The 27,878-nt window shown below is 42.9% G+C and overlaps 1 protein-coding gene across 9 annotated transcripts in view; it reads left to right on the top strand.

Annotated features, from left to right (window-relative positions):
- RABGAP1L (RAB GTPase activating protein 1 like) overlaps positions 1-27,878 on the top strand; it is a 301,913-nt gene that overhangs the window by 219,127 nt on the left and 54,908 nt on the right. Inside the window, exon 1 of one of the 9 annotated variants that reach the window (XM_053243775.1) lies at positions 9,933-10,055. The exons of the other annotated variants lie outside the window; for them this stretch is intronic. Within the exon in view, the coding sequence (XP_053099750.1) occupies positions 9,969-10,055 (87 nt within the window). The 5' untranslated portion in view covers positions 9,933-9,968. Of the gene's footprint in view, positions 1-9,932; positions 10,056-27,878 lie in introns of those variants that run through there. 9 annotated transcript variants of the gene reach the window in all.

Below are 27,878 nucleotides of genomic sequence, written 5' to 3'. Positions count from 1 at the left end.
TAATAATAATAATAATAATAATAATGTACTACTGTGATTTTATATACAAATAAATTATAGAAAATCAACATAATTGTTCCATTTACCCTAGTATATATACAGAATATTTTAGTATGTGACCAAACACTCCTCCTTCCACCATGCTTTTATGGTGGTGGGAGAATTTGAACCTACTATCTGTTACCAAATTCTTCATTCAGTAACTGTGCAGCATCTCCACTCCCAAATTTCAGTGCTGTTGTATGTTTCTGTAAGCACAGAAAGACAGGCTTTTCAAGGAATAAATAAAAGTAGCAAATATGTTGCAGGCTCTTTGGGGAGTGTGCTCCTCTGTTATCTTATCCTCTTTTTATTATTATATTATCCTCTTATATCTGGAATACTGACGCTGCTTCCAGTATTTAGAGATGTTGACCTGGACATTCAAAAGCCACATTACCAAATGCAGTCCAGCAGCATTTGGTGGTATCAAATAAAGGTGAACTTGTATAAATGTGCATTGGCATATTCTGGCAGTTTATTCTGGCAGATTAACATTTTATCAATGCAGGCTGCTGACAAAGGTGTTTCTTGAATATAACTGTTACTCTGCTTTTGGATTTGGGAATATATTATTATTAGGACATCCAAACTTTTCAAAAAACAAGAAGCTGGTCTTTGCTACGGTTTCTTATAGTGTATATTTCCCATTCCATATCAGTATTATTCACAACTAGCTTAATCTGTGTAGAGCATCTGCGTGCTAGTACTTGATTGCTCCCCTTACCCAGAGCCCCCCTCACTCACAGCCCGCCTCACCTCAGAGATCTCTCCACCCTCACCTGAGTCACACTCCTGCTCATCGTCCTCCATCCCATTGCTTCCATCCCCCTCACCTCTCTTGGTCACTCCTCCGTTCCTTTATTTCATCTCCCTCACCCCTCTTGGTTGTGGCTGCAGCATTGCTGGCGCCTGTTGGCCAAGTTGCAGCCTCCTATACCCAGAGACCTCCCCACTCTCACCCGAGCCCCACTCCTGCTCCTCCCCACAGGAGCAGCAGCGGTTGACCAGGCCCTTCCTCACTGCCACCACCGCCATGGCCACCCTTTCCTCTCAGGCCGCTGACAGGCTTGTGCCCGTCCCTTGCCCTTCTTTATTTCTTCCCCTCCTTTCTTTTTCTCTCCCTTCCTGAGTTAACAGATCATGTTAATCTTGTTTCCTCAACTAATTCACACAAGGACAGCCTTCTTTTCATAAAGGGGCTCTTTCCTCCCTCACGACCCTCTCTTTGCAGACCCCTACCCACTATCCTCATATGGATGGATGGATGGATAGATTCCTCTCCTCTACAATCAAGAACATCTTCCAACTAGTAACAGTTGCATTCCAACTGATCTTAACCATCACAGGCTCCTCCTCCCTACCTGCATATGGAATTCCTACTGCCCAATCACCATGGTGCCACAGGCTCCTCCCTCCTCTTTGCATATGGAATTCCCACTGCCCATTCACCATGGTGCTTCTGCACTCACAGGCTTCTCCTCCCTCTCTGCATATGGAATTCCCACTGCCCAATCAGGTGCTTCTGCTTGCGAACTCTCGCGAGAGCTGCCACACACGGGATTAGCCACGGGTATGCCTTAAATAATTAAATATATAGATTATTCCAGCTGGGATTTGAAGCTTAATCTCACAGAACTACAGTGATTGTTCACAACTGTGTTGCTAATCTTCATATGCCACCAAAAGAAAAAGTTGTTAACGGTTTCCTTCCTGTGAGCAAAACAAAAAACACCCAGGGTACAAAATTACTACGGAAACCATCTGAATTCTCTCCTTGGAGTAATGTTGTACTCTGGCCCATATGGGGGAAGAACTGGTCTTGTAAAGGTAAAGTGTGCCTTTGAGTCGGTGTAGACTCTTTGCGACCACAGAGCCCTGTGGTTGCCTTTGGTAGAATATAGGAGGGGTTTATCATTGCCATCTCCCGTGCAGTATGAGATGATACCTTTTAGCATCTTCCTATATCTTTCCTGCCCAATATAGGTGTTTCCCATAGTCTGGGAAACATACCATTGGGGATTTGAACTGGCAACCTCAGGCTTGCTAGTCAAGTCATATCCCCGCAGCACCATTAGGTGGCCTTGTAACAAGCATGAATTGTCCCCTTTGCTAAGCAGGGTCTGCTTTGGCACAGCAGGAAAGCAAATTGTCTAGGGAGCAAGAGGCTGCTAGTTCAAATTCCCACTGGTATGTTTCCCAGACTATGGGAAACACCTATATTGGGCAGCAGCAATATAGGAAGGTGCTATATTGAAAGGCATCATCTCATACTGCAATGGTAAACAGTGGGAAGAGGCAATGGTAAACCCCTCTTATATTTTACCAAAGAAAACCACATAGCTTTGTGATCGCCAGGAGTCGACACCGACTCGACAGCACAATCTTTTTACAGTAGGAAAACACCAGCTCCTTGCCATACAGAACTTTGGGGAGTTTATATAATAAGAATTGCTTTTTTAAAAGATTTTTTAAAATTAAGTATTGGACGCTAGTATGATGCTATGGAAATAATACATGATCTGGGACCTGTATGCTGAATCTGAAATGAAAGGGGATTTTCCTTTTTTTTTAAAAAAAGGAATAATAAATAAATAATAAAAGACAGAATGCATATTTTTGAAAGTTGACTAAGCAGTTACCCAAATTAAAGAAACTGGAAAAGCAAACAGCGGTAAAAATGCTTTAATTCTTTTTTCCTTTTCTTTTCTTTTTGTAAGTAAGTGAAGTGTGCCGTCAAGTCGATTTCGACTCCTAGCGCCCACAGAGCCCTGTGGTTTTCTTTGGTAGAATACAGGAGGAGTTTACCATGGCCGCCTCCTGCGCAGTATGAGATGATGCCTTTCAGCATCTTCCTATATCACGGCTGCCCAATATAGTACCAGCAGGGATTTGAACCAGCAACCTTCTGCTTGTTAGTCAAGCATTTCCCCACTACGCCACTTGAGGTGGGTTTTCTTTTTGTAGGGAAGGTAAATTAGTTGTGTGTTTTTAATTTAGAAGACGTGCTTTAAAAAAAAAATTAACACATAAGGAAAATACCCCCACTCTAACTTACATGTTGAGTTCCCTTCCCAGAGTTCTGTATGGCAGAGAGCCATTTCTATTGGTAGTTTTCCTACTGTACCACTTCCTTGTTCTTTAAGGAGCCTAATCAACTTACAGGAAGAAAATGGAAAGAAACAGAAGTCATGGCTTCTTTCAATGGAACTCCTTCCTCAGCCTTTTGGGGTTCTTTGAGAGGGTTTGAAAAGTTCAAGTCAGAAAGATTCAGCAGCAATGAATGAATTGCTCTGTGCCACTCTGTCCTTCTTTCTCCCTTAGCCCTCTGCCCAGCTGTTTTCCTTTACTGCCTCTCAGTGGTCTCTTGCCCCACAGTCTCCCTCTTGCAATGGGCTGGAGAATTGGAGGAGCTGCTGATTAGGTAAATGCAGGTTACAGCAAGAAGGAGACTACAAAGGGTCACCGGGAGGATTACCAATCAGTTTGGTATCAGGCACATTGGCAGCAACCTTTGTCTTTGTGTTTGTGCTTTTAAATCCCACTTTTGCACAATCTAGAATTGTAGTTGGCTTGGCTCTTCCCTGGCCAGAGCAGGAGGATCCACTTTCCCGCTCTAGCAGGAGCCTATTGTAAATGGCAATGGGCATGCATGCACCCTGATGCCATTGTCTAGGCCAGGGATTCTCAGCCTTGGGTCCCAAAATGTTATTGGACTTCACCTCCCATAATCCCCAGCCCCAGTGGCCTTTGGTTGGGGATTATGGGAGCTGAAGTCCAATAACATCTGGGGACCCAATGTTGAGAATCTCTGGTCTAGGCGCAGGCACGCTTTCTTCCATTTTCAGTAGGGCTCTTGCAGTGGTAGTGAGCAGTGTTCTGGTGGCTTAAAAAAAAAAGCCTTTCCATGGCTCCTTCTGTGCAAAATCTTCAATGCAAAAGTCAAAGTTCCACAGAGTCATAGAGCTTTCCCATGCGCTCTCTCTCTCTCTCTCTCTCTCTCTCTCTCTCTCTCATATCCCCCTTTCAAATGGATGGAAGCAACTCTGTTTGTGCTTTAGAACCAGAGATCTGGAAACAACGGACGTGTCCCTTTCTTGAGAGAATGGAGAGGCAGAGTAAATTTTTAGTGCAGAAGAAAGGAACAAACAAAAGGAGAAAGGATAATTGCACCCTGGCTATTAGAAACAGTGAGAGAAAAACAGAAGTGCAGGAGAAAATGGAAACCGCAGCGCCCAGACTGAGGAGAGCAAGTTAGCCAAGAGTCTCTCATTAGGGATACCCACACAGCTGCCTGGCCAAAGATAAAACAGATCTTCATTCTCTGGATAGCTCTTTAAAACAGTAGGGAGGGAGAGAGGCTGGAAGCCGGTAGCAGTGGTGGGGGAAAGGTAGCAGTGGGATGGGTGGGAATTGGGGAGAGTCACAACTGTGGAGCTGGTGGCGGGAAAAAGACGGCGAGGGGAGCCACACAACTTCGCAGCCCATGCTGAGGAAGCCCCCTGCCGCCAGCAGCAGCAGTGGAAATGCGGCGGCAGCGGCGGGGAGAGTTGGGGAGAAACAACTTTACAGGTGGCAGCAGGGAAGCTGGCGGTGGCAGCGGGGAAAAGGGAGCTGGGGGGAGCCACACAACTTCACAGCTGGTGGCTGGGAAGGCTGCCGCCGCTGGGGAAAGGCAGCAGGGCTGATGAGGAGAGGGGGAGAGTCACACCTTCACAGCTGAGCTGGGGGGAAGGTGGCAGTGGGGAGGGTGAGTCACAGCTTTGCAGCCGGCAGCAGCAGCTGTGTGGCTGCTTGAAATAGCTGTGTGTGGGGGGGTTAAATTTAGTGCGCACCCACGCACCTTAGAGGAAATGTAGCCTGAATGTGTCTATGTGATGCTGTTGGAAGATGCTTTCATACAGAAAGTGTCTTTCAGACAAAACTCCACAGATTCAGCCACTGCTTCTTGGGAGCAGTTCCCATGATGATTCCCACTGCAGTCATGAAAGTTGCCACTGGGAAGTTATGATTCTATTGAGATCCAGGCTCAAACATTCAGGTTGTTCGAGAAATATTGCTAGATCTCAGAAAAGTCCAAAATAGATTAATTTTAAACATTTAGCTTTCCCAGTACTACCCCTTTGTCACTACAACTACTTTGTGTACTGTGCTGTGGCCCAAAACCTAGAGTAAAAGAATAATAAGCCCAAGACATGCTATATATTAATGCATCCCTCTGGGAAGATAGTGTAGAAGCATTTACCATGTGCATCACTCCTGTGATCTCTTCATTTTCCTACATTTTCATTTGAATCTTACTTCTCTCCCAGGCCCAGAATGGGTACAATATATTTCAAAACTTATACGAAGCCAGTCTACTACCTTAGTTCTGTGTACCAAAACTAAAAAATGCAATTTTTTTTATTCGGGGCAACATATACTCACAGAAAATCATTTTCTGATCCTTTGTTTTCTTCAAAACCTGTTTTCATTCAAGTTCTGTCTAGTTTTGTAGCATTGTGAAATTTTTGGATAGTTTGTATTGAAAGCAATCACTAAAGTTTTGTTGTTGGCTGGATTTCTAACTTTCATCATATAGCTGTCATATTTGACAAGAATTGCTGATGTTGTAGAACATAAAATCTGACCCAGATGAATGTGGCTATTCTGTAGGGAGTGTTCTTTTGAAGCTGATCAGGCTATACAGTCAGTTTGGATTTGGTCTTATTTGACATTGACAGCCATTTGCCAGAATAATCTCTAGATTGATAAGTGATTTTAAATAATTTGTTAGGTAAATTTACGACCGAAGTGGAAGTGTTCATAATGTAATATTAGCCCGAACAGCAGTAATTAGATTCTTAGACATGCCTTTTTGCTTGTTTATAGATCTTTTGCTTTTTGTATAAATATATTTCATACAACTGTTTCATCAGTGACGTTGACATGTGCATGAACACAGACTTGGATTGTATTCCAGAATGGTTGTCTTGCATTTATTTCACCAAAAGAATCCTGGACTTATGAAGGAGTCATCCAATGTGGTTTCCACCCATGCTGTTCTAATTCCAAGCCCATGCTAACAGAGGTGGAAATATTTTGTGTCTTCACTCGTGTTTGCCCTCATGTATGAACGGTCTGGTAGATGGCTGAAGTGGTATGTTGTTGCAAGGCATCTTGAAATGTGAAAATAGCACTTCTCCATGGAATGTGATCTACCTTTATAAAAACAATTGTGTGTCTCTCTCTCTCCATTCACTGATGTGCCTTCACTGTTATGGTTATGTATCATTTGAGCTCCCTGCATTTCATAGTTGAAAGAAACTGTGTTTAGAGGAGGCTAAAATCAATTGGGGGGGAAGAAGTTTTTCGCCAAAAAACCAGCATGAGAGGAATAAATTGAGGAGCCCCTTTCCCCCTAGACTTGCACTTTTACCTTGCAACCTGTGAATGTGTAAGAGAGCAGCAATGTCTCTGTCTCCTCTTGACCAAATTTTATGACAGTAAGATGAGGAGCAGCTATATATCTAAAATTATTTCCAAGTAAGCAAAATGTTGCCTCTAAGTATTCTGGAAGTCTCCACAAGATACATGGTTTCACTGTTGAATTCATGTTCATATACATTTCTAATTGCTTCTTAGATGACATCTTCAAACATCAGTAGTCCATCCCATGGTTGAGAATGGTCTCTGAGAGCAGGAATGGTTACAAATCCATTAATTTTTGAGATGCATAGTGTTTAATTTGATCATGATGTCAGCATGGTAACAAATGTGTTACCAAATTCAGCTAGTGAAATCAGGTATATTATGTGCATCTTTCCCTGTTGTTCGATATACAGTATTTTGTTTATTTAAAACATTTTTTATACTGCCCAAGACTTGCATCTCTGGGCGGTTTACAATTAAAATCATTTAAAACATTAAAACAGTCAAAATTATTTTAACATTTAAATCATTTAAAACCAACATTATGATATGAATTGAGCAAAAACAGTGCCACATAGTTGTTGCTTTATAGTGTTGCTTTACAGCTCGTATTCTAGAGGAGTCTGAGTGGAACAGGGGATCATTTGCAAACTTGGTCATGGTTCCTTATCAGTAGCCATGTTTTGGTGGATATGTCATATTCAAAGATACAGGGGCTATTCTTACGATCACAAAAATCGGGCTAGGAAAATCCTAGCCCAATTTTTGTGATCGTTAGAACTACCGGGCTCGCAGCTGAGCCTGGTGGTTCCGGAGCGGCTAACTCGCTCCTGTAGCCCACCTCTTACCGTGGGTTAGCGCTTGCTCTGCAAACCTGGGCTAATTACTTATAAGTAGCCGCGGTGCAGCTCCGCGCTGCGGCTACTTGCAAGTAGAACCCCGGCCGGGAGGCTTAAAAGCAGCCTCCCGGCTCGGGGGTCTCCCCAGTATGCCCTGCACACTTGCGCAGGGCATACTGGGGCTTCCGGGGGCCACATGGCCCCCAAGCTCCCCAGCCCCCACCGGCTCCGTCTCTTAGCCCGCTCTTCCCGCTCACCAAGTGAAACCAGGTCTCACGGATCGTGAGACCCGGCTCACACTGTCTCAAACTGATGTCCATATCATTCCATTTCTCTTCTCCTGGCAGATTTAATAAACAGGAGAACCTTGTTAAGTGGAACTACTATTCACAGTTCCATGTATCTATGGGGTATCTAATAGACACCAATTTCCAGTATTAGTGGATATGCTTGGGTTAAAACCCACATATCCATAGTTCCTAGAGGGCTGGAAGAAGTAACATGGGGGTTACTTCTGCCCTTCATTTTGTCTCAAGGAGCCATTTTGTGGCTCGTTTTCTTCATAAACTCAGACTTTCCCCCCACAATTTTTTGTGATTTTTTGAAGACATTTTCCATTTCTTTGGGAGGCATTTTCCATTTCTTTGGGGGGCATTTCTGGCCACATGGGGGACTTGCGGACCACACCACTGTAAGGTCCCACTGGTCATCCTTTTCTCTTTCATCCAACTTTCCCCAGCATTATGGACTTCTCAAGGGAGCTGGGTTTTTGCATAATATGTTCAAAGTATAATAGTTTGAGCCTGGTCATTTGTGCCTCAAGCAAAAATTCTGGATTGATTTGTTCTATGATCCATTTGTTTGTTTTCCTGGTTGTCCATGGTATCCTCAAGAGTCTTCTCCAGCACCAAAGTTCAAAAGCATCACTACCTTTTCTGTCCTGCTTATTCAAAGTCCAGCTTTCACATCTATAGAGTGTCATGGGGAAAACCATTGTCTGGACGATTCTAATTTGTGTAGGTGTACAAACGTCACAGCATCTAAATATCCTTTCCAAGGCCTTCATTGCAACCCTACCAAGTGCTAGTCTGCGGCTTATTTCTTGACTGCTGGATCCTTTACTGTTGATGGTTGATCCTAAAAGGCAGAAGCTATCCACCACTTCAGTGTCTTCATTGTCAGTTCTAAGGCTGGTTGCTGTACCCGTTGTCATTAGTCTTCTTTACATTTAGTTGTTGTCCCATTTTTTCACTGTGCTCCTTGACTTTCATTTCTAGAGTTTGCAGATTATATGCATTCTCAGCTATCAGAATGGTGTCATCAGCATAGCGCAAGTTATTGATGTTTCTTCCTCCTATCTTAAAATGACGCTCATCTTCTTCCAATCCAGCTTCTCAGTATATGCTCAGCATATACACTGAATAAATGAGAAAGTATACAGCCTTGTCTTACTCCTTTGACGATCTAGAACCAGTCTGTTTCACCATGTTCCATCTGGACTGTGGCTTCCTGTCCTATGTATAGGTTTCTCGTGAGAACAATGAGATGTTCTAGGATGCCCATTTTCCTAAGGATATTCTACAATTTGTCATGGTCAATGCAATCAAGGCTTTTCTGTAGTCTGTAAAGCACATATTGACTTCCTTTTTGCATTCTTTGGCTTTCTAAATTACTCAGCATGCATCAGCAATGTTGTCTCTTGATCCTTGGCCTTTTCTGAAACCAGCTTGAACATCTGGCATTTCCCTTTCCACGTAGGGTCCTAATCTGCTTTAGATGATCCTCAGAAATTAAGGATATTGTGTGATGGTTTGAGCAATCTGTTAAGTCTGCTTTCTTTGCTATGGGTATGTAGACTGACCTCTTCCAATCTGTTGGCCGCTGTGTCATTCTCCAAATTTGCTGGCATAGTTTGGTTAGAGCCGTAACTGATTCTTCTTCTGCTGCCTGCCATATTTTTGTAGCTATTCCATCAATTCCTGTAGCTTTCCAACTTGGTAATGACCAGAGTGCTAATCTAAATTCATCTTCTATCTAGAGTATCTTGGATGTTGATGTCCCTGCTGTACAGATTTTCAGTATACTCTTTCCATCTCTCTTTGATTTTCTCTGGATCGGTTACTATCTGTCTTTGGCATCCCTTAACATACCAATTCGAGATTGGAACCTCCTTCTGAGTTCAGAGATCTTTTGGAAAACTTTCCCATAGGCATAATGCGACCTCATTCGCGGTTCCGTTACTCATGGTAGTAGGTGAGGAACGGAACCCCCGTGGGTAACAAGGTTCTTCTGTATGTATAAAATGGTATCTGAGAGCAGTTTCATAATATGACCCTCAGTTCCCAATTTGCTTGTAGCAGACAAGCCCAATGCAAATAGGAAGACCTTTCTTTTCCTAGAATAAGAGAAAGAGAATTAAGTTTGACCTGTTAGATAGAAAGACTTTGATATCCACAGCTGTGACATAGAAGGTGGCAAGGTTCTTATTTATTTGGATATACAGCCCATCCCATCAGGAAGGCTTTCTTTGCTTGTGATCTTGTTACCATAGTAGTTACTCAGTCTCTTTGTGATGTGTATGTAATGCTGCAGTGTCCCTAACTTGGGACCTAGAGAGAGTCTTGCTTCATGCTTTCCACTATCTGTGGGCAGACAGGAGTCTGGCTTGGTTTTCAGAATATGGATTGTTTTCGGAAGCAAAGAGCTCCTCGTTTCCACTTCCAGGAAAGACAGAAAATTCTGGCTGCCATATGTATCCCCTCATCTGTAAGCATTACAATTATATGTCATGTATGTTTTACTTGATTCACAAAAGTTGGAGAAGTCGATGGTTCAGGGTTCCGCAGGTCTAGGAGTTAGTTGTACAGCCTGTTCTCAGTGGGATTGTACTCCTCTTTGTCTTGCAGTTTGAGAATTCTCCCGGATCTAGAGTTGCTTCTAGGTGTCCAGGTATCCATGGTGGCCCCCAGTGCCTTTTACCAGTTTAGACAACACTTTCTCCTGTGCAAGAAAGATAGGCCACCACCACTCATACCTTGGTGGCATCCGGATTAGGTTATTGTAATGTTTTCTGCATGAGACTACATGAGGGTTTGGAAACTGCAGCTGCTTAGGAATGTGGCGGAGAGGGTATTATCCCTGCTAACTGGGCAAACGGGCATCTTTTAAAGTGATTTAGCAGGGAGATATTCAACCCAGCATAGTGTTTCTTCCAGTGGCTGTTGCTGGTGTTTTCCTTGTATTTCTTTTTTAGATTGTGAACCCATTTGTAACAGGGAACCATCCTCTCATTCCTTTTGTTAACATAAATGATTCGTGAACTTTTTTTGGTTGAAAAGTGGTATATAAAAATTCTCAATAATAAATGCATATGCATAGTTGCTGCATGGAGTATATTGCTCTAATTTTGCATCAGCTTCACTGGCTCCCAGTTGGTTTCTGGGTTCAATTATGAGTGCTGATTTTGACCTTTTAAAGCCCTGTGATTTGTAAACAGGATAGCTTAAGCATCACCTCCTCCTATCTGAGCCTGTCTTTCTACTTGGAATCATCTCCTGAGGCCCTGCTCCATATCTTTCCCACCCCCAACAAATACTGAAGTGCAAGACAGTGTCTTTTAAGTGATGGCACATACTATGTGGAACTTTTCCCCAGGGAGACGCCCCTGGATTCATCCTTAGTAAGGTTCTGGTGACAAATTAAGACATGGTTGAAGAGATGTGTCTTCAGTTGTTTCCTAAAAGCCATGAGGAATGGAGCAGCTCTTACCACAGCAGGAAGTACATTCCATAGTCCTGGGCCACCTACAGAGAAGGCTCACCTTTGAGTCACCCCCAGACAAGCTGATGGCACCCTCCGATGAACCTCCCCTGATGATCTGAATATGCGGAAGGGTTCATAACCTGTGGAAGTGGTCAAATTTTATACAGTATGTTCTAGAAAGCTAAAATACAGCACACACACAATATAAGATACCCTGAATAATAAAAGTCTGTAGATATGACATTTTAAAACATATTTTTGCCTGATAAGAAAGCGTTTAACATATACCCCCAAATGGCTGAGGTCAGGGGCATAGGGGGCTTGATGGTGGCCCACAAACAGGCTGTTGCTGGTGGCCCCCCACTGCTCTCTGTGTGTGCATGGGCCATGCCCCTCTGCATCAGTGTGTGTCTGATGTCAGATGTACACTGATACAGGGTGTGTGGCTAGCAGCCCTTTGGTCCTTCACAGCCAGTACTTTGTTCACTAGCTGGGTGCTTTCTTTCTCTCCCTTACTCTTAATGAGGGAGAGAAGGAAGGTACCCAGTCAGCAAGCGCTCTGTTTCCCAGCTGGGTGTGGGAGGAGGTGCCCTGAGGAGGGGGCAAGGGGGTGCTGTGGCAGCCTCCAGACCCCAGTGGCCCAAGGACATTTGTCCACCCCACCCCATGTTCCTTGGTCAATGCTGGCTACGCCACTGGTTGAGGTACTTCAATATTAGCTAGAGAGCTGGAATTAAATATTAATGTCTAAATATTTAGTGGTTTTCAGCTATTTTAATTTGAACTTTTATATGTTTTAAATAAAAATTTATTGGTTTGTTTTAATGTTGTAAACCTCCTAGAGACTTTGGTAGTGGGCGGTATACAAATATGCTAAATGAATAAATAACGAAGAAGGCATTTTCTTAAATATCTTGGGCCTAAGCTGTTCAGGGTTTTAATGATGATAATCAGCACTTTATTATCATTATCATTATTATCATTATCATTCATTCATTCAATTTCTGTACTGTCCTTCCAAAAATGGCTCAGGGCGGTTTACATAGAGAAATAATAAATAAATAAGATGGCTCCCTGTCCCCAAAGAGCTCACAATCTAACAAGAAACATAAGATAAACACCAGCAACAGTCATTGGAGGTACTGTGCTGGGTGTGGATAGGGCCATTTACTCTCCCTCTGCTAAATAAAGAGAATCACCACGTTAAAAGGGTGCCTCTTTGCCAGGTTAGCAGGGGTTATCGGAGAAAGAGTTGGGTCCAGAGGCATTCTCAAACTGTGAAACTGTTCCTTCTGGGGAAGTGTAACCCCATCTAGAACTGGTAGATCTATCTCATCTCCTGAACTGCAGCTCAATACAGTGCACACCTCCATCTTGTTTGGACCTATTGGAAGTCAGTGTAGTTCAGTGTTTGGATTCGGCCTCAGTTTGTTATCCCTCCTCCAGCCCATTACTGCCTCCAGGCAGGCATTTAGGGAAGCTGTGTCATTACCTGATGAAGCTGACATGGAGAAATAGATTTGAGTGTTGTCAGTGTACTGATAACACCCTGTACCAAATCCCCTGATGATCTCTCTCAATGGTTTCATGTAGATATTAAAAAAACAACAGAGACAAAATGGAGCCCTGAGGAACACCATATAAAAGCTCCCACTTTGTAGAACAGCAGTCTCCAAGCAATACACTCTGAAATCTGCCTGAGAGGTATGAGCGGAACCACCGTAAAACAGTGCTTCCTACACCCATATCCTCCTAACAGTCCAGAAGGATACCGTGGTTGATGGTGTTGGAAGCCGCCAAGATATCCAAAAGGACTAACAGAGTCACACTCACTCTGTCAATTCGTAATTGGAGATCATCCATAAGGCTGACCAAGGCAGTCTCCACCCCATAACCCGTCTGACAGCCAGTTTGAAATGGGTCTAGATAATCTCTTTAATCCAAGAGGCCACTGCCCTCTCAATCACTTTGGCCAGCCATGGAAGATTTGAAATGGGCCTATAATTGTCTAACTCTGTGGGATCTAATGCAGATTTCTTTAAAAGAGATATAATAATTGCCTCCTTATGACACAGGGGCATCCTACCTTGCCTCAGAGAAGCATTTATTATCTCAACCAGACCCTCCCCAATAATCTCTGTGCTAGATAGTATAAGCCACGTTGGGCAAGGTCAAGAGAACAAGTGGTAGGATGCACTGCTCTAAGCAACTTGTTCACATCCTCAAGAGTCACAAACTGAAACTGCTGCAATATAATAACACAAAAGGAGTTACTGGATGCCCCCACAAAATACTCTATACCTGGCCTGCTCACTTAGGGCCCCCCAGCTGTTTTTGGACTACAACTCGCATAATCCCTAGTCACAGTGGCCAACAGCCAGGGATTGTGGGAGTTGTAGGCCAACATCTGCAAGAGGGCCAAAGTTGAGCAGCCCTGCTCTACACCATCAGTGCTTTCCAGGTCAGCTCTAATAAGAGAGATTTTTGTCCACAAAAAGCTCATTAAAAGCTTCATAGCGGCCAACTGATGGTTCCAAAGCTAGGGCAGAAGGGGTCCGTATAAATACTATCCTCGACAATTCTGCTGGATGTGAACCTGCGGACACAATACATGCAGCAAAGAATTGCTTCTTATTGCTCAGGCATAGGTCTTCAGTTGTGCTCTATACTGTAATCTGTCAGTTTAGAGTCCTTGTTCATTTGTGCTCTAGTCATTGCCAGCAGAGCCAACCTTAAAACCCTCCAAGCTTTCTTGGAATCGTATTGGATCTAAAAGGCTCCTTGGGCCTAATAGGCCCATCCATCCTAATAGACCCTTCAATGTTTTGTTTGTCAATTTTGTCAATGTTTTTGTTTGTTCATTAATTTATTACTGCAAGCTGTCCTATGGATTATAAAAATAGAGGTGTGTGTGCATGTGTATGTGTTTGTGTGTGTATCTTAATAAATTCTTCTGGCAATCTACATGGGAATTTGGAGCAGGAAGAAGTTCTAGAGAGGCTGACAGTTTACATCAAAACAATTTTGGTTGGATTTTCTTTAAGAGCTTTAACAACTTTGCTGTGCAAATAGTTCCTTTTTAAGAGTTTCATTGTGAAGACCGAGTTGGACATACTGTGTTTCCCCGAAAATAAGACAGTGTATTATATTAATTTTGGGACCAAAAATGCACTAGGGCTTATTTTCGGGTATGTCTTATTTTTATTGAAGTTCAAAAAAGTAAAGTACGTTTATTCCTGTTCAACAATTATACGGTACAAACTACTGGCACGTTAACGCCTGTTGAACAATCAAATCAACATGTACGGTATTCATGTTCTACAAACTACAATGCCTCCCTGCCGCCCCTTTCCCTGCCGGGCTGCAAAAGTCTTTAAGAAGCCTTTTGCGCACGTGCGTAAAAGGCTTCTTAAAGATTTTTGCAGCCCGGCAGGGAAAGGGGCGGCAGGGAGGTGTCCTGCCGCCCATTTCTAAAGAGCAAGTGGAGCGGGCTTGAAGGGGGCAGAAGGGGGCTTGAAGGGGGCGGCAGGGAGGTAACCTGCCGCCCGAATGTTAACCATGGAGGAGTCATTCGAATATTGAAGCGGGCGGCAAGGAGGTATCCTGCCGCTGGATTTCTACACTAAATACGGCACCAAAGGTGGAAAGCGGTGGGAGGGGTAAGTAAAGCCCCCCCGTCCTTAATGGAACCCACCACCCCAGTGCCGGTCCGCGGTTCCGTGCACACCCCTAAAAAACGGTAGATTAGCGGTAGGTCTTATTTTCGGGGGAGGGCTTATATCAGCGGTACAGCGGTAATTACTGCTAGGTCTTACTTTCAGGGAAACACGGTATGTTATTGAAGACTTCGAAGAGGTTGGGTCACACAAGTGCCAACTACCAAAACTATGTGGACATGTCCACATTCTGTAAATAAGTCATCACAGCAAAATATTCCCCCAATGTTAATATCTTTGTTCACATACGTATGTGTTCTAAAACAGATTTCACAGTTTTCAAAGAACATTACCCAACGCTTCTAATGTGTCAGATGTAGGTTTTCCAGAAAATTTTAAACTGGAATCCCCCCCCCCCACACACACACACAATCTGCATAAAAATTTCATTATTTCTCTCAATTTTCCCTGATACCCTAAATAGATTGTGATCTGATTTGGCATGTTTGACCTATTTATAGTTTAAAAAAACTTCATATTAATTTCCTCTCACTGTATCTTAGAGGTTTTTTAAGTAGTCAAGTCAAAATTTTAGAAATGGATTTTTTTTCATGGAAAAATAAAGAACGGGAACGTTTTCCAGAAAAATTTCCACACCAGATCTCTGGTGTCTGGTCTCTGTGATCACTATTACAAGCATATATTTCTTTCCACCATCAAGCATAAATAGTTCTACTTCCTTTTCACATTATTTTTAATTAGATATTTCCAGAGTAACAAACACAGTTTGATATCAAAAAATAATGGTTGGCAGGAGAGAATTGCTTGAGCCAAAATGACAGGCCCAGGAGGCTATCTTATGTTACTGAGGACAAAGGAGAAGAGAAATTCTCAGTGAATGTGAAGTTGGCGTTAAGTCAATTAGTGCATGAGGATACATTAGCTAGGCAGTATAGAACTATTTAATTCCAGCAGAGACTAATCTGGTATGACTGCGTTTCACTTGCTCAAAGTAGTGAATTGGCACAGGAGGTGCTTGTAATAGCCATAATTTTAATACTAATTAAATTATTCATCTGCCAAGCCTGCCTTGGAATTTTATTGATGTACCTTGAATGATGGCAACTTTGCCATACTGTGTTTAATGAAAGCCAATTCACATTCAGTAAAACTTGCCGAATATTTCCTATCTTATCTGATAGAGTTACTATGTTCCTTCTTTTGCCATTCAAATATCACGTCAGTTTTACATTCAATTTTTCTCTCTTCCCAGAAAGCTGCTAATTTTGTGTTGCTTTAGCCATACAATGGTGAGCCTGCTGCTTAGCAACTGCCAAAACAACAAATGGGATCATATCTAGCCATTTGCCTGGAACAGCTTCTTATTTATTTCTGGTTTTCTGCCACCAGACTTGAACAGTTCACTTCATTCTTCACATAGAGGGAAAGTTGTAGAATTGCCTTTTTGGATTTGAGGTGCTTATCCTCATTTGGAACTTGGCCCAGTATCCATCCTTGTTTTTTCATTGACTCCACCTTCTGTTCTGAAATCAATTATTAGTTCTTTCCTACAGTGTAGAAAATGCCATTTGCCAGATATACATACAAGTAATTTCAGTTGCCAGGTATACATCTATCTGTCATCCTTGCAACCTGTTGCCTGAGTATTCTGGCTGTTTTGGCCTTGCACTGTTGTTGTAGAAACAGCTGCAAAATAAATATCGATCATAAAACTGAACCATACCAAGTTATGGTTCAAGACATAGCTCACACCATCATGGCTTTATTTTGTTCTGATATTACAAAGAGAGACTTTGAAACTTCTCTTTGACTGTATGGGTGATGACTTCTCTCAGTCTGCAGATGTGTTTTATTCAAGCGTTCATGCTTTGTGTTCCATTAGTCAGAATCACATATTTCAGTGTAGGGCATTGGTGGGGAAGGGACAGGATTTGGATATATATTGCTCTTGCATTCACCCTTTTTTGTTCTGAAGAAATTAATGAGCTTTCCCCTGATTCAGCTTCAAACAAACAAAACAAACAAAAACAGGGGAGTGAACCCATATCTTTAAAAAGCTTTTATTGTGTTCATATAATTTTTTTGTTCTTCTAACCTTAAAGAGCCAATAGCTCTTTAAGGATTAGTAGGCAGAGAGAGAGAGCGTGAGCGAGTGTCATGTGTCTAACCCCGATAGTGCAGTTCTGTATAAACACATCAGGAATTTAGTGGCTGTGTTGAGCTCTGTCCTCACTCAGCTTGTCCCTTCAGCAGTGGGAAGTGCTATGAAGAAAATCACAGACTGTTTGTATACGCCCTTCCTTTGCATCCTAGCCACAAACAGTAACCCACAGGCCAATTACTCCACTGCTTTCTGATGAAAGTCAGTGGGATTGTTGCAGTATATGAACTGTTGTCATCGCTCGGATACTTTACCCTTTGCGTTGCACTGTGCATCTTTCATAATGTCTTTTAGTACATTGCCACATAGATTAGAGTCTTTGAAAGTTAATTAGCAGAACAGTTTGCTAAGTGGTAATTAGCATCCATTGTCCTAAGGAAGGAAATAATTCATTGGGAAGCAAAACTCCTTTGACTTGTACAATGTGATGCTTTTTCCACCTTGTGTCCAGAAAGCCGCTGGTCTCCAGATCCAGGATAGCACCACCTCCTGGTTGAAAGACTGATTTATTTATTTTTCAAATTTGTAGACCACCCCAAACTTCTGTCTCTAGGCAGTGATGAACTGGTCTTACCAGGGAAGAGACTCTCTGACTACCTAGACCAACCAGCCTAGACCAACCAGCCTTTTTGCATGGAGCAGGGTGTTAGGAGCTGTTTGTGATCCTGCTTGTCTGACTGGGAAATGGGAACACAGCCGAGCTCCTCAGGTCCTCAATCCTCTTCCTACGAAAGAGGGAGGTAGAGTGCCAGCAGTTACCTAGTCTCAGGGTCCTATTGCTTTCCTGTACATATAGAAGGCTTTGCAAAGGGCACGATGGTGGCAAAATCAGGATTGTCATTTCTCAGTTTGTATCCATCTGACTTTTTTCTGCCAAAAAGCACCACACAGGTTCTAGACCAACTTTAGCCCTCCTGCAGATGTTGGTCTACAACTCCCATAATCCTTGGCTATTGGCTACAGTGGCTGGGGATTATGGAATTTGTAGTCCAAAAACAGTGGGGAGGGGGGGAAGTTGAGCAGCCCTGGTCTAGACCTATGCATAGTAGATTATGGCCCTTGCCTTGAATGTAGTAGCAGCAGCATGTAAGGTAAAGTTAAAGTGTGCCATCGAGTCGGTGTTGACTCCTTGTGACCACAGACCCCTGTGGTTGTCTTTGGTAGAATACAGGAGGGGTTTACCATTGCCTCATCCCACTCAGTATGAGATGATGCCTTTCAGCATCTTCCTATATCACTGCTGCCTGATATAGGTGTTTTCCCATAGTCTGGGAAACATACCTGCGGGGATTCGAACCAGCAACCTCTGGCTTGCTAGTAAAGTCATTTCCCTGATGCACCATTAGGTGGCTGAAGGGACTTCTTAATTTTGCAGCTGGGATATGGATCCAATCCTACCTCACAAATTCACCCTTTTCTTTCCAAGGTTTTTGGGGTACGCCTAGATTTTTATGGCACTATCAAAAGACAAAAAGACCCACAGCAAAGAAGGATGTGAAAGGTCAGGCAGTTTTAGTCTTCATGCAACTCCAAATCCATGCTCAAGTTATGATCATACAAGGGCTTCAAAAATAGTCCCCTCCAAAAATAGAACAAAAGCTTCTGTCTTTTCTTCAGTCAGCCTTCTTTCTCAAAGGAAGGAAAATTCTACAGGTCAAAAGTCAGCATGACCCTATCCCCTTAACGGATGGGGAACGTCTCTAGTGCACATCTGTCATTCTGTCACAGATGTCTGGTTGCTGGCAACCATTTTCCAGGGATATACTCTGTAGCTGATCAACACGCTCAGGAACAGTTCACTGCATCCTGAGAGCAAAGAACCTGGAAGTGCATTAGAGACTTCTGAAGAAGCCTGACAAATAACTGTTGCACATCACACCGTGAACTAGTCAGTGTTGCAGGGAGCTTTACCCCCACCCCTTACAGTGCCAAGAAAAATAAAAAAAATAAAGTGTGTGGGAGGAGGAGGGAGGAAAGAACAGGAATATAGGGACCATTCTGGACCAAAAATATTTGAACAAGTGTCTGCAGAAGAGACATTTCTGGATGAAACCTTGAAGTTGGTTGTAGGAGCTATTCTCTGAGGGAACTCTCTGTCACCCAGAGACTTTTCAAAGGCGTTTCGTCATATACTGATACCCCAAGCAGAATATTCCTCAGTATAGGCACTCTCCTTTTCATTCTTCTCCTTGAGTCTTCACAAAAATTCTGTTGGCAATCGTGAGGGTCAGGGGTTGTGATTTTATTCCTGTCTCAACAACAGCCTGATCATTTCCCCATGATTGTCTCAGGAATTCTTTGTAATCATTTTACCCACTGCTTTAGAAAATGGAAACATGTCCCAAATAATGCAGGAATACACAAACAAACAAAACCTGAATATTTATTTATACCACTTTTCAACAAAAGTTCCCAAAGCATATGTAGATATTAAATACATACATACTTATGGATCCCTGTCCCCAGAGGGCTCACCATCTAAAAAGGAAACATAAGATAAACATCAGCAACAGCCACTGGAGGTAGGCTGTGCTGGGGTTGGATAGGACAGGTTATTGCAGAGTAATGTAATATTTATGCACTATTTCCAAAAGAGCTGGAAAAGTCACAGTCTGTATGGATGGAAAACTGGAGTGCTTGCAAGTGAGTGGGAAGGTAGTGGCAGAATTGAGGTAACCCACAGATAGATGGGACAGAATGTTCAGGAGCTCAGACAGTTAAGATAAGCAGTTTGGCAGATATAATGGAACTCATTGGTGAGGATTGGGGAAGGAGGACTTCAGCAAAAAGAATGGGAAGTTTCTCAGCTTGAAAAACCCCTTCTGCTTCCGAAAAGGGGGGGGGGGGCATCTAATGTCTCCACAAAAGCAAATACTGAAATTCTGTTGCTCCCTCACCAGTCTGATAACCTTGTTCTTGTTTCTGAAGGGAAGGAATTTGACACAGTTAATCTCTTGATGTCATGAAGTACTACCCTCCCCTGGTGGGCATGTTATAAGTGAATTTGACTCAAGCTGGAGTTTCAAACTGGAATCTCGCTTAGAACTCCCCAGCTTTATGAGAACACTCTGGAAGTTCAGAGAATCACACTAAGGCTTTAAAAAAGAAATGTGCTCTAGCCCACTCTGAAGCAGTTAAACTAAAGAGCTCTGCTGCTTACTGTTGTTTATTTATTGAATATATTTATTGCATTGTTTATTTATCAACACTTGAAGCTTTAGGGCTGTATGAAAAGGAGATGGGACTGAGCAGCAAACTCAGAAAACAGGAAAGAAAAATTGCATATGATGCAAGACCCCTATGATGCAGAGTAGGCACTTCTGTCTGCCTTGTTAACTTTGGTTTTTTATCACCATGCTCCACCACAGGTTCAGGGAGCACAGTATACCAGTATAATGCATGTATACGGCAACATTATTTTGTGGGCCCATTCCTACATCCTATTATAGTGGAAGAAGAGCTTTCATCAATGGGGGAAGGCTCAAGCATTGTTCCTTGGTGTAAGAATTAGGGGGTTAAAAGTACACAAGTATGATCCCATTTCCATCGGTTAAATGATAGAGAGCACAGGAGACATTAGTTTTTAAAAATATGGCTGCCTTTATCATGTTTAGTTTGATCCTTAATAAGCAATATTTTGAATGACAATTTGGGTTAGTGCTAATTTTCTGTGCCTTGAGATTTTGCACCTGAATTAAAATTGCTTTGTGCAGAATCCTCTTGTTTTTCTAAATGTTGTGTACACAGAAGGCACCTGAGTAATAACAATTTTCTTTATATTTATTCTTGGAACAGAACCATGGGAAATAAGTTATTTCCACATTACTTGTTTAATTGGCAGCAGACATCATTTGTTCACTTTATTTTTTTAATGGGGAATCCAAACTTTGTTGCTGCCAACCTTTTGTATTCTATTTCTGTATTGTTGTCCTGTTGTGGGTTTTTTCAGACCTAATTTGTGGTAATTTTTTGATGTAAAACCAGGGCTCACTTTTCAGAGTTGTTGATAGTATCAAGGCAAAAGGGATCAAAACTATCCACTCCCTTTTGCTTTCACCACCTCTGTTTGTGTTTTGTTGTGGACAACACCAACAACTTCTCCTGGGAACAGGAACTAAATAATCAATAGTCCAGTCCAATAATGCTGTGGCTAGGAGGGACAGAAGCCTGAGAAGACTCAGTAGCAGTTTAGTAGTCCGTACTGGACATTTTTGTTCTGCCCGTGTGTGTTTAGTTAGACTTGGCATGAAATTCACCTCTTCTCACTCCCCATTTTTGCTATCCCATTTGCGGATGGTGAAGATTGAGTTAATTTTTGTGGGGATTTGGGGAGAGGAGAGGCAAAACCTAGGTGGAAAATAAGCTTACTTGGGGTAGCGATGGCAGCGCTGCTCTTGGCAGATGCCATTTTTTTAACCCCTTCTGGGTGAAAAAAATCTTGAATAAGGAATAATAGATTTATTTTATTCTATTTTAATAATTTTGTTTATGCATTCTACTAATTTTGTGAGTAGTCCCTAGCAGTAATACACTGGAGGGGCAGGGAATAAATATTTTAAATAAATAGGTTCTGTGCCACCGCAGCTGCTCCTTTTTTTCTTTCTTTTTTTTTAACCCTCTGTGTGATGCTGTCATGATGTAGCATTGCACAAAGGGGGTTCTGCAGAACAGAAGGGCTGCCACCAGTGGATCAGAGGGGCTTCTTCTTTGTTTATGTGTGGGGGAGGGAAGGCCACGAGGAGGAGCATTGATGCCAGCCACCACGTAGGGATAAGCATTGTCCCCACTCTCTGATTTTGCATCCACCCCCCAAATCTTGCCACAGGGGTCTATTTTTACTACTTGGAAGATAGGGCAAAGAAAATGGTGGGAGTTGGTGTATAAAATTTTTTTTATGCCAGTCCAACTTAAAAGACAGTTGTAGCACTTCAGTGATGCAGTGACTGGGGAACAACTAACTAAAGTGATAGGAGCTCTGAAAAGAAGTTGGTGACTGCTAACTGGGCAAAGAGGCACCTTTTTCATTCATTCATTCATTCATTCATTCGAGCCCTTCCAAAAATGGCTCTGGGCGGTTTACACAGAGAAATAATAAATAAGATAAGATGGCTCCCTGTCCCCAAAGGGCTCACAATCTAAAAAGAAACACAAGATAGACACTAGCAACAGTCACTAGAGGTACTGTGCTGGGGGTGGATAGGGCCAGTTACTTTCCTCCTGCTAGATAAAGAGAATCACCACGTTAAAAGGTGCCTCTTTGCCGAGTTAGCAGGGGTAACTAACACAGGGGTAACTTTTTAACATGACATTCCTCTTTATTTAGCAGGGGGAGAGTAATTGGCCCTATCCACCCCCAGGACACTACCCCCAGTGACTGTTGCTTGTATCTACCTTATGTTTCTTTTTAGATTGTGAGCCCTTTGGAGACAGGGATCCATATGTATGTATGTAAACCGCTTTGGAAACTTTTGTTGAAAGGTGATATATAAATATTTGTTGTCGTTGACTGAAGTTGCCTGCTTTTTAGGGCACAAATTCCATTGAACCGATTGGGACTTCTAAATAAATGTGCATGCTGTTTTGCCTGGGAGACACTTTTGTGGCCTATAGTACTATATACTAAGCAGAGGCGCTCTTAGCCCTGGACCATGGGGTGCTGACCTATGGCCTCTTAGGTCCAGGGGGCCCTCCAAAGGTCTGAGGGGACCTCCTGCAGCCACTCTGCACCAGCCCACTGCTGTCCCCATGCCCAACCAGCTCCAGCGCACTTTTAAAAGGAAAGGTCACTGCTGTGTGGTGGTGGCACTAGCTGGCAGGAGGGTGCGGGGGATGAGAGGGGAGAGTTCTCCTTTAGCAAAATGTTTGCCTGGGGGGAGGGTGGGATAGGGCGCGGAGGTTAGTGATATGCACAAACCTGTTTGGAGGCCCTTTTACGGGCCTCCGAACAGGTTTGAACACTGGCAGTTGGGGGGTGGGGGTGGGGACTACCTTAAGGGCGGGGGAGGGTGCACTTATTCCTCCCTCTGCTTTCCCTATGCCGGTGCTGGGTTTGTAAAGATTCTGTCGGGGCTGCAGCATACTTCTCTGCTACCCCATTCCCTTGTTGGCCAGAAGTGCCAGGTGCGCATATGCACGACAGACGCGTGTGCACACTTCCGTGCACATGCACACGGCACATCCAGCCGAGGAGGGGACGGGGTGTCAGGGAAGTATGCTGCCACCCCGACAGAGTACTTACAAATGCAGCGCTGGTGTGAGAAAGGCGGAGGGAGGGATAAGTGAAGGAGGGAGGGAGGAATAAGTGAACTCTCCCTGCTCTTAAAGTTCCCCCTCCACCTTCGAACCGGCCCCTGCCGGTTCTGTTACAGGGAGGGTGGGGGGTGAGGAGGGAAGAGTTCCCCCTGTTACCATCTGGGATGGGAGGCTGCAACCTCCTCCCAACTCTGCTTCCTCATCCCAAGTGACTGGACGGGCCTCTCTGCTTCCTCCATGTGGAGGAAGGCTGAAAATGGCCTGCTCAGCAGAGAGATGAGAGTCCGTCCATTCACTGGGGAGGAGGTAGTGGAGCTGGAAGGAGGTTGCTGCCTCGCATCCCGGATGGTAACAAGGGGAACTCTCCCCTCCTTGTCCCCCCCACCCTCCATGCAACTGCCACCACCGTGCCCCCTGCCCCCCAGGTAAAGATCTTGGTGAAGGGGATCTGCCCCCTTGGCTCCCTCCCCACAGCTAGTGCCACTGCCGCACAGCAATGGTTTTGGGGGGGAGGGTTTACAATGTCGGGGGGGGCTTTCTCCTCTTCCTCCCCCACCATCGCGACGGGTGGGGGCCTCTGAAGGCGTTCAGGTCCGGGCTCCAAATGACCTGGGTGTGCCACTGATAGTAAGCACTGTGTGGAATTAGAGGTTCAGTTGCACTTTCAGCTGATTGCAGAAAAGCCGTATTAAAGGTCCCTAGTGTGGAAGCAAAGAACAAATATTATATAGTGAACTTTCCTTCTCTTAAAATCATAAAAACAAATATTTTTAAAATAGGAAGGAATCTTGGAAATGTTCTAGTCCAGCCCCCAGCAAGAATCTGCTTCAGCATCCCTGACAGATGGCTCCTCCTCCTCCTATGTAACACCCCATCAGATGATCGAAGATATCATCATATCCCCACCCAATCTTCTCTTATCTGAGCTAAAAGTTTCCAGCTCCTTTATCTACTCATAGGGCTTCACCAGGCAAAACAGAGCATTTTTAAAAATACTTCCAAAATGTTTGTGAGCATGTACATATTCTCCATCATAGTCAAGTAGTCTATTGGGCTAAAGCAGCTATTGCCAGCCATGTGATGGGGCACACTTCTGTTTCACAATAAAATGGCCAGTGTGCTGAGAGAAGCAAATTAAATTAAAGGCTCCTGTGAGCCTAAAGCATCCATTCACAGAGTAGATGGCCCGCTGCATGCTTCACAGCTCTGGCTCTTACTCTTTCTAAGCAGCTTCTGCTGTGAGTAGGCAATTCTGCTACACTTTTGTATCTGTTACATTGCATCATTCAATCACTTTTGATGCAGAACTGACTTGCTGGCTAGGATACACAAAACAAGCATAAGTACTATGGACAATGGAATAGCATCTCCATGTTTCCAAAAAGCTATTGTTTGTATGTGTCTTGTCTTTGTGGCCTTGACAGCTTTGGAGCGACAATGAACAATAGCAACTGAGTGTTTACGCATAAATATAAGTACATAGTGCTAAGATCTGGCACATACTGCTGGCATCGTCAGTCTCTGACCATGTTATCATAGGTGGCCTGTTGAAAATCCCCAAAGTAGTTAATGCTTTTTCAAGACCAACCAAACTATAACACAGCATCAGTCAGCAAGCTTTCAAGTCCTACAGAACTCTTAACCAGGCTAGATGGTAAGCAAAATGATGTTTTGGGGAAAGGAGGCGTGTGTGTGTTTATTTATCATATTTATATACTGCCGCCTATGTGTTTCTCTAGACAGTGTACACAATCCAAAACACAACAAATATAAAACAGAATAAAAACAATTAAAACAGTTTCACAGAATAAAGAGAGAGCGCCTTCTTGGTCATGAACCCTGCCGTCTGTTATGATCTTCTGGAGAGGTCCAGTTACAGTTGGCACCGGCTCATCTGGTGGTGACCTGGGATGGGGCTTTGGAATGTGCTCCCTGCTGAAATAAGAGCATCTCCTTCTCTGTTTGTTTTCAGGAAGATACTCAAGACTCTCCTGTTGTCACAGGCTTTTAATTAGAATTAATTTTAATAATTTGTTTTATTAACTGTTTAATGCAATTATTTTATTGTGTTTTGTGGATTTTCATCTGTGATGTTTTATATTGTGTTAAGTTTTGTACACTGCCTAGAAATGTATATATCAGGTGGGATAAAAATATGATTAATAAATATGATTAATAAAAACAATTAAAACTGTTGGAGGTGCCCCCAACAGTAACCTGTTGTTCTAGTAAGAACTAATTTGCTTACTTTCCTTACAATATGTCTACAACTGGACTAAATTTGGTACAAATTGTTTAGGCAGTTCACAGGTTAACTTACTTGAGCCTCAACATTTATGCGTCTGCCATCTTGAATTGGGTGGATGACACCTTTACAAACTATGCCATTGAAGTGTCGCAGTGTATCACTCACTACAACTGTAGCAAATGTTGTTCAGATTGGTTAGATGGTCCACAAGTTAGCCCACTTGCACCTCAAACGTTCACGTGTCCACCAACTTGAATTGGGTTGGATTACATTGTCACAAACTATGCTGTTTTATGTAGGGACACATAGGTATCTCTATGTGTCCTTACAACTGTACTCAATTTGGTTCATATTGGTCCAAACATTGCGAAGTTGATGAGGAGATGGACAAACGCACTGAATGCTAGATGATTGCATAAGCCTACCAGAAAGTGGGCTAAAAAAATCTAAAGATGTAGTTTAGAGGGTATTATGCAAACTAAGATCACACACACAGTGCTTGGATTAAAAAAACATATGTACCCTTATATTTGGGAAAGGTAAAATCTTGAATTTTCCTCAACCCAGTCTCCAGCACTTACTTGAAACTCACAGGTTGCTCGCAAAGCAGAGATCAGGAAAAAGCAGAGAAACAAGGTTTACTTTCTGACAAAGTAGGAGATAAATGTAGGTATTCAATTAGCTGAATGTCAGTTTGAAGTCAAATTGGGTGTTAGTGTTTGGAGGACATTTTTGCCCCTCAAAAGTGGAGTCCCATGATCTGGTAGTAAAATATCATCTTCCTCCACCCATAGGTCCCCTTGCTAATTGGTCAGTTGTGGCATCTTCCAAAGAACACAACTGTAGGTGTTAAAGTTGGTCCCTCCACCCTGCCCATTTGACTTCAATTTGTATTTTATATTAATGTTTAGGCACACATGTTTTGGGGATAGCTCTGTTGCACTCCATTTTAAGTCTTTGTGTAATATTGTAGAGATTTTTACATGTTGCTTTGCTTGGTGAGTCATAGTTGTAATAAATTGCTTTAGTCTTGCCTCATTATACTGAGTAGTAGTAGTATTGCAAGCCACCTAATGGTGCAGCGGGGACATGCTTGACTAACAAGCAGAAGGTTGCCAGTTCAAATCCCTGCTGGTACTATATTGGGCAGCACTGATATAGGAAGATGCTAAAAGGCATCATCTCATACTGCGCAGGAGGTGGCAATGGTAAATCCCTCCTGTATTCTACCAAAGAAAACCACAGGGCTCTGTGGGTGCCAGGAGTTGAAGCCTACTCAACGGCACAACTTTACCTTTAGTGGTGTTGCAGACAGAACATTCAAAGTAATATGTCTAAAAACTGCAAATTTTAGCAATATTTGGGTTTTGTTTTTTTTAAATCTACCTTTTTGTTAACTTAAATGTTCTTGACAATGAGTTTGAATCCTGCATTCTAGGTGTGTAACAAATTTAGAACTAGTGTTTGTTATAGGACTATAAAATGGCTGGTCAAATTTGGAATGAAGAAAGGAGGGCGAGAATAACTTTCCTCATGGCTGCCATTGCAGTATCATTGTGGTTTGCTAATGTAAAGCTATAACAGTACTGTATTTAATTCAAAGTAGAGGAAGAGGTGATTAGTCATCATGTCCTCAGTGAATTATTCTGCAGAGCAGTATTTGAAATTTTCAGAGAGGATTCTGCACACTGGATCAAAAAGACAGATGTGAAAATATGACAGGGTAACTCCTCTCCTGCAGTCATTGCACTGGTTGCCTATTTGCTACTGAGTTGAATTTAAGGTTCTGGTTATGACCTTCAAAGCCTTGTGGGGTTTGGCACCTGTCTACCTACAGACCCGCCTCTCCCATCCAGTTACATCCCGTCCGGTCAGATCTTCTCAAATGGCCTTTTTGTCAGTCCCTGATTTTCAAGAGGTTCGGGGCTCTAGCACCCGTGAAAGGGCCTTTTCTGTTGTTGCCCCACTTCTCTGGAACTCCCTTCCCCTTCAGATTCGTTTAGCTCCTTCCTTATTGATTTTTAAATCTCTATTGAAGACTTTTCTTTTTTGCCAGGCTTTTACCCTGTAATTTATCTATTTGGTTTTTTATTTTTGTTAGTTACTTTAGTTCTTAATTTAGAATGTAATTTTAATGCTGTCTTGCTCTCTATGTTTTTGTACACTGCCCAGAGTCTTCGGAGTAGGCTGTATATTAAATGTTTCTAATAAATAAATAAATAAATAAATGTGGTTTTCCTGGAAACTGCTTACAAAGAACATGTTCTCCCTGCAGTTTTGGTAGAATACTTGAAAGAAGTGGGGGGAGGGATTTCTGGGACCCACCAAGGTATACAGCCACATGCCTGTTCTTCCTTTTCCTGACAGGCAGTACAGTAGGAGAGGGTTGTCTCTTTGGAAGCCACAGTATAGGAGGCTAGAAGGAGCCGCTAGTAGATGTGAAGCTTGTGATTGCATATGGGAGAAGTGATGATTGCTATAGCTATTGG

This window comes from Hemicordylus capensis, chromosome 4 (assembly GCF_027244095.1).
Source record: "Hemicordylus capensis ecotype Gifberg chromosome 4, rHemCap1.1.pri, whole genome shotgun sequence".
NCBI classification, from domain to species: Eukaryota; Metazoa; Chordata; class Lepidosauria; order Squamata; family Cordylidae; genus Hemicordylus; species Hemicordylus capensis.
Note: the sequence above shows the minus strand (reverse complement) of the source record. Positions and strands in the feature narration are given on the sequence as shown.